The sequence below is a fragment of the Limulus polyphemus genome, unplaced genomic scaffold (assembly GCF_000517525.1).
Source record: "Limulus polyphemus unplaced genomic scaffold, Limulus_polyphemus-2.1.2 Scaffold25, whole genome shotgun sequence".
Classification (NCBI taxonomy): domain Eukaryota; kingdom Metazoa; phylum Arthropoda; class Merostomata; order Xiphosura; family Limulidae; genus Limulus; species Limulus polyphemus.
This window is the reverse complement of record NW_013665635.1, coordinates 411832-419915: the sequence shown is the minus strand read 5'-3', so window position 1 is coordinate 419915 and position 8084 is coordinate 411832. Positions and strand designations below refer to the sequence as shown.

At 27.8% G+C, this 8084-nt stretch overlaps 1 protein-coding gene across 1 annotated transcript in view; it reads right to left on the bottom strand.

Annotated features, from left to right (window-relative positions):
- Positions 1-724: 724 nt before the first annotated feature.
- The window catches only part of LOC111085691 (DDB1- and CUL4-associated factor 6-like), a 17074-nt gene continuing 9714 nt past the window's right edge, over positions 725-8084 (bottom strand). The window contains exons 5-6 of the mRNA XM_022385503.1: positions 5479-5584; positions 725-4585 (exon numbers count right to left, since the gene is read on the bottom strand). Coding sequence (XP_022241211.1) covers positions 4569-4585; positions 5479-5584 — 123 coding nt within the window. The 3' untranslated portion in view covers positions 725-4568. The remainder of the gene's footprint in view (positions 4586-5478; positions 5585-8084) is intronic.

Below are 8084 nucleotides of genomic sequence, written 5' to 3'. Positions count from 1 at the left end.
ATAATACATCACACCAAATACCAATGCACTGGCACGATGGCCCTTACTCTGTTTATACTTCTTGTTTTTTTTTGTTGTTTTATTATTTCAAGTTATTCTCTGACATTTAAAGCTGTAATATCGATAGGTTGAGCTAAAATTGTAGTTTTTTTCTATAAAATTATGTTTTGTCTTGTTTTTGTGTACTGCTAAAGCCAAATTTTCTATTCTATTTCTTACATAACCTTTATGTTCCTGTAACCTGTATTTTAAATTCCTTTTAGTTTGACTAATGTAAATACTCCCACATTCACTTTCTACTTTGTAAGTCCCACTTTTGTATTTTAATTATTTTTTATCTTAAGTATACCCTAATATTTCTTTAATCTGATTTTTAAAACAAGTATACAATGGTTACCCCATGTTGGGATCATGGGGAATTTCATTCTTCCTGCCCATCCTAGTGCTGAAGTCTACATGCCCAAAATGTGTATGAAAATGTTTATAAGTTCATAGGTAAACGTTTTCCATTGCCATGTTAAAATCCATTACTAAACAAAGAATTAGTTTTAATGGTAAAATTTAGTCTTTTTGTTAGTGAACTAATTTTCATTTGCTAGACAAGTGCTGAAAATTGAAATTTTCTTTCTTTTCGGGTATACTTAGCACTTAAAAATATCAGTTTTCACTATCAATTTATGAAAATGCATGACTGACACACAGTAATAAAAACAATAACATAAAATTAAACATTTCAATTTTATTGCTCAATATTCTGTACAGTATCTACATCTAACAAGTTCCAAAAAACATGAGATTTTCAAAAAACAGGTATAGTATATAAACTTTTCTTTTAGCAGACTTCCATAAAACAATTAACTTTGAGATTTTCAAACAAGTAGATTAAGTAAACTCTCCTTTAAGTAATTTCCAGAATACTATCATTTAGCATATAAATTCTGAAAAAACCTAACATTTCTGTTCAATTACAAAAAGCAGTCATGTAATGGCATAAAAATTTCAGTAATAGGTATATCTAGAATTGTCATTAAAGCAGAATGTGTCAGTATATTTATGAAATACATAAAAAGTAAATATAAAACCTGAAAAAACTGTGATATTCTTTGGATCATAAAAAAAACTTCTATTCCACAGTGCATTGATCATGAATATTTCCTGCATATTTTACACAAGGAGTTTTCTAAATTTCCAAAACATTGTAAGCTATGTATTTTCTATAATTTAGTCTTTTTTTTTTTTGCTAGACACTGCCACATAAGTGTGTGGCTTAATGATTAGACTTTTCTTGAAAGTTTCAGAAGTGATTTGAATGACATAAAATGTAGTTTTGTTGAGATCAGATGATTGTTGATTGATTTTATGAGTTTGTTAGTCAGTTGTCTATTACATCAGTTTTGTGGATATTGAGTTTGTATGTGCTGTATGTACAAGAAAATTTGCAAGGATGTGATACTGTTGTGTTAGCATCTGTATTACTGTAAACTTAGGCCTATCAATGAAAATTAGTAAAGCTAACTTATGAAAGAAATACAATACTATCATTACCGTCAAGTGAAATGGACTTTGCAACCTACTCAACAATAAAAACCATTACAACAATATATTATAATTATTTTCCAATAATATTTTAGAGTTCAGGTTAACTTACTCTACAGGAAACTTTAATCATAAAACTTAATAGTGTGTTTTAATAGCATGTAAATCAATCACACTGCATATCTAAACTTTACAGATTTGTAGGTGCTTTTGTAGTATATATATATATTTTCCAATTTAGGTTTTACTTGTTTACCTCATAAGAGATGATAGAAGGGCACACTGATGAATATGTCTGACCGAGCATACTAGTGCAATAACTAAATACAAGGTACTTGGTTACATGATCTTTTGATGCAGAGAAGAAAAAAAAAAAGGTCTTTCATTTAGCAATAGACCAAAACCTTAAGTTAGGAGTCAAGGAAAGGTGCAGAGGAACAAAACCCTGACAGACATTGGCATATTTATAGATGGATTATCTGAAATAAAAGGAATGTTAGCTTTTCAGGCTCATATCTTTGTTGTATATAGATATCTATGTGTTTTATTTTATAATCAGTCTGTTAACCATATTTTCAAGCAAATCAAGTTTTATAAAAAAATGAATAAAATATGGTTTCTAGTATGATTTGCTGCAAGCTTAACAGATTAAAATTACTTCAAAAAATAAGCCCTCTGATCCAATCAAAACTTTTTGGCTTCTAGTCTATTGGAAAAAATTGTATGCAATGAGCTCATCCACAAAAGTCAATAAAATTTCGTACATGTAATTTTTTTTATAAGCTTAAAATATGATGCACAGGAAAAAACTTCTTTAGTGTAAACTAATGAAAAAATAACATGTATGATTCAACATCTTATCTACTTACGTTTCATCTAAAGATTATCAATGTCCAAAATGCTAAGTGTAATTTTAATTTTACTTTATAGTCACATTTTCTTTATGAATCTTGAATAAACTATTCGGCATTCTGAGTTGGAAAATCATGTTAAAGCACATTTAGAAAATCATATTCATCTTTTTCACAAATAAGAAATGCATGTACACAAAATTAAGATATAAAAATAATTAATAATTTATTCAAATTTTGTATATAAAATCCAAACAATTTCCTATAAAACAATGATATTAATTGACCATTCTAATGCTTTGTAAGAGCAATTCTTTTTAGTTAGTACTTCTTCTGTAATAAATAGAAGTCGGTTGTATCATGTTTTTTCTCCAAGCGATATCAATCTTAAATTTTCAATATAAAGGGGATTTTTACCTATGAAACTCCAAAACAAGACCATACTTACTTCTAATAAAATATAACTGAGTGTGTGGATTTAATATTTAAGAAAATATTTTTCTGAAACAAACATTTCATTAATTATGTACACAGATATACTGAAATAATTTTATGAATTATCAAATCTAACAAGACTGAGAAAGTTTTTCCAGTCATTAAAATTGGCTGAAGTATACAATAAACTTAAAGGTGACTAATCATAACCCAAGTATTGCTAAGAATATTACAAATATATTAATTTCAGCATTTAACTTCAAAAACATCTCATACTTGATCAAACTTAACCATCTTAAACTCCCATATAGGATAAAATGGTGATAAAGTTCATTGATTGAAGATTAATTATAGTCAAACTTAAAAAAGAAAAAAAAGTACTTTAAGCACAGGGATTAATGTATGAAATAAGGCAATATTTTTGAATCATCTTTAGAGATACAAGTTTGTTATATCAGGTCTTAATTTCAACAGGAATGCAGGTCCAAACAGTCATTCCAGTTTTAAAACTTCAGATATTAAACATTATTTTACACAATCAAATATCATAACTGAACTTAGAAGTAACAATGTCCTACCTTCTTAATCACTTTTTCAGGTTCTTATTTATCTTGTGTAATTTTGAGCTAAATATAATTGTATAAAAACCGTGTAAAATTTGTTTTTTGACACCAGTATGTCAGAAACAGTACTGATGTTTACAAATACATCCATTGACTTATGATACTTTGTAACGGCCCGAAGGTTAATAACCTAGTAGTGTGGAAATATTAACACTGATACTTCATTTATCATAATACTTTTCATGAATAATTGTATCAAATAATCTGGATGTATAGAACCAAATGACATGGCAATTTACTGACACAAAAGCCAATTAAGTTTTTACCACAGCATTACCCACCAACTCAATTCATATCATAAAATAACAAAAATCATATCTACATATACAGTCAAATTAAATTAGAGCTGTAACTTCGAAACCAGTGGGTGCAGGAAAGGAACAGGTTGCTGATTGACAATCTAGAATTCTATTCAAATGCCAGAATATATATATCTGTCCACCGTACATTTAAAGATACATAATAAATGATTAATAATTTGCCTCTTTAAAATGTGAAGTAACTTACCATGCTTGGAGCTTAATATATGACTTGTGGGCTACAAGTTGACAGTCCTGGTCGAAATCATATTATAGCTTACATTTCAAAGCTATTTCTAGGTTTATTTTTGGAGAATAAATCTTAGTACTACAGTTACATCAAATTTCACCTGGCTAAGCCCAGTTGGAAATTAAGATATAATAACTACACTTGATGATGTTTAATTATTCATAGCTATCACATAACTCCATCAGTGAACCTGAAACTCCAAAATACACACAGTAACAACAGAATACATGTATCAAGAAATAATGAGTTAGAAAAAAACCCACTATTTTTGGAAATCATAACTTTCTACAAGTTAAATTAATGAACTTGTACTATGATAGTGGTTGAGCTCAAGCTGACAAGAAATTTAGAACACTCCAGTATACTAATAGAAAGAAGTATTACATGGAATTATTGCATTTTTAGATACTATTAGAAAGCACTACAAGTGATCATAATAAACAACTGAATACAACAGCATCATATGAGGTTGAAGATCCATCAGAAATACTCGGTTCACACAAAATGTTTGATCTTGGATGCAAATAGTCCATCAGAGAGAAAAAAAAAATCACAGTTATCAATTTAGCTCTCTTCAACCAGCTATTCCTCCTGAAATTAGAATTAAAAATTTATTAATGAATAAACTTCTCAATACAAATTAAAGAAATATGTAGTGCAACTTAATTTTTTTTCTCAATATTTTAGTACAGAAAAGTAAAATCCTACAAAGGGAATCATGAAATAAAAAAACAATGGAAGTTTGAAAGACAAACTAACAATGTTTTTCACTGGACATTCTTTGGAGTATTTATATTTTAAAGTATATGTACAATCTTATAACACACACTATTTCTCACATGTTATAACCTTTATGGTGCCACTGGGATCCTACCTGGTGATTAAATTTAATTTTATTGTATGATCAACTTTGTGAAAAAATTTTTTTTTAAGCAATTAAAATTATGATGTTTCAATCTGTAGAAGTGGGCCATATTAAAGCGTATATAATTAACAATAATTACAAATGTTATCTTGTGTTCAAAGCACTAGGTTACACAATACGCTATTTACCCTGTGCCCATCATATGTATAAAACCCCAATGTTCAGAGTTACAAGTCTTTATGGTTATTGCCAAGCCACTGAAAACATTGATAATAGTAGAGATAATGTATTTCATGCAAATACAAAACAATTAAAAAACTGTTAAAAATCAGTCTGGATGAAATACTGAATCATGTAATACAATACAATTTTGGATGTTATATTTTAAAGGGAAAAACAGAAATGAGAAAAACTGCAACATTTGAGGGAAATGCAGAGAAAAATGCACTTCTTAAATGATTGAAAATAGATGATACACATGTATAATATTTTTTTAAAAGTATATATAATACACTTCATGGAATTAGCTGACAAACTTTGATCATCACTACTGATAGAGAAAACATCAACCCTTTCCTTTACTAGAAAATAAAAAGGAAGAAAATTCATAATTTCTCACCAGCTCGGACTCGAGACAGAGAGCTTAGAATATGAACCATGAGATGTGCTGGCACTCTCAAAACTTCTTTACTTTCACATAATAACCTAGCATTGTGCTGAACCAACTGTAATGGAAATAAAATAGCTTTTATGAGTGTCATATCAGACTTTATGATACAAAACAGAGCATTAGGTAAAAAAAATTAAAAAAGAAAATATACAAGAACGTGCTATGAATTCAAAAATTCATTAAGTATGATAAAATGCATAAACAACTTATTTGGAGAATGAAGTATCTTATAGAATAAATATTATATTCTGAACTGATAATAATGAAATGTTTCAACAGGTAACCTTTGACATTCAAACATTTGTGTTAAAAGAGATCAGAGAATTTTAATTGTATGTCAACATGGCTTGCTTAACTTTAGCAAAACTTCTTAATCAAATACTTAAAGTATAAGAATTCCCTACTCTTTTTATGTGAAAGAAAGAATCATGACAGTTCTACATTTTATATGCTAATTTATATGTAACATTCTATTGTTTTCTTTACTGTCATCTTTGTATAAAATGCATTTTTTTAAACTGTAGACAAATATAACACATCTTTTATGAATAATAATGAATAAATTTGATGAAAATAATATGTTTGACAAGGTGTGTATTTCAACCATTACAAAGATGCAATTTACTTACTGTAAAGCTCAGTTCATTGATATATTGTATTTTTGAAAGTTTTGTTTTTATTTTTGTAGTTAAATTTGCTCTTTAACATAAAAAAATAATATTAACACACTACTGATAAAGAAAATTAAGAGGTGAACCGTTTAATATGAAAAAAAAAAGAAAAGTAAAAAAGATGCCTAAATTTTACTTTATGGATCACACTGAAGTTTAATGCATTGCATTTTATTCCTTAAAAATTTGGCAACAAGTTACAAGTACTTGCAACTACATTATTAAATCAGACACTGGCATATAATATTATACTACCAGTGTTTTATGACAATATACAGAACCTTCTTGTTTACAGCAACAGCATATATTCACATATCTGATGTCAGATCTTGGCTAATTCTAAATTCCTATAGTATTTTAGCAACAAACAAGATTTTCCAACCTGCAAATAAATATTCCTTTTCCTTTGTTAATTTGCTGATTTGTAAAGGGAACTAAATATAAATACTGTCATGCATGTAGATTTAGTACAGAAGTTATAGTTTTCTTTTATAAACAATCTTCTATGCTAGTTAAGAATTTGTTGCCAAAAATCTAGAAATGTGTGTCTTTTGATACACTTAAAAAAATATGAGTTAATGGCCATCAACAAAAGATTTGGGTAACCTAATTTAGAGGGTTGAGCTTCAGGAAGTGAATATCTGACATTAATATTTAAAAGAGAACAGAATATGGCTGTTCAGTTAGTAAGGTATTTGTAACATTTGAACTAAGTATGTTATTTAAAACATAAAAACGTCACTATACAATATTTTAATTAATTCAGTCAGTGAATGTATTGTACAAATTAGTATTGTTTATTTCAGTAAATATACAATTTGTCAATTTCTAAAGTAGAAAAAAAGTGAGTGGTCACTGATAATGCTTGTGCCCCACTATGATGTGTATTTACTCAAACAATTATTAAGTCTGTGCAAAGTGTAAACAGCTTTTATTAAGCAGCTGTACTGGTAAGATTTAATAATGCTCATTGCACAGATTATCAAATGTTTACCAAGTTTAAACATTATTTTCTGAAAGAAAACATCTTTAAACAAACTAAGTGTTTGCAATGTTATTGTAAAACATTTTGTTAGCACATGCCAAAGTTTCATTACATGCAGGTTTATCTGAGCAGTTTACTGATGCATGTTAAGTTTTAACATTAATAGTTTGTGAAAGTTGCACTGAGCCAATTACTGAATATATAACAAGTTTTTACAGAAATCATTGAACAGATTACAAAATGTACTGAACTGTACTTACCAAACATATTAATGAACCTAAGCTAAATTTGAAATGTAGGTTAATGAATGAATTTCAGTTTTAATAAGTGCTTTAACTCTTTCAATACAGGGTCAGTTAATGTGACAAGCTCTTAATCATTTTGTGCTTGTTATAGTTTTCATGCTATAACTTTTAAATTAGTCAGCATATGTTAACAAAATTTGGCAGATTATCAGTGAACATTACAATGCTTTCATATGCAAAATATACAATTTTTTATTAAGTCGTAAAGTCCGTAAAGCAACGTCTCTCTCATGCCTTTTTTTTTCTTTTCACATCTTGCCTATCTATCACGCAAAGTAATTTTCATTTTAAGATTAAAAATACTTTTATATATATCAGAAAATTTAAATTTCATTTTATAATATCCAGATAATTATCAAATATTTCTTAAGGAAAAATTTATATTTTATCTGTTATTTTCAGTAATTAATCTCTGTATGGGTTCAGTAGATTTGAACAATCTTGCAACCACCATTCATTCTAGAATGAACACAAATTATAATACAAAAACATAAATGTTTAGATGAAATAGCTTAAATCTCGTAACATTATACATTTATATATATTTATTATTTTTATTATATTGTTCTTTCACCAGTGCCTGGCTAACAATAC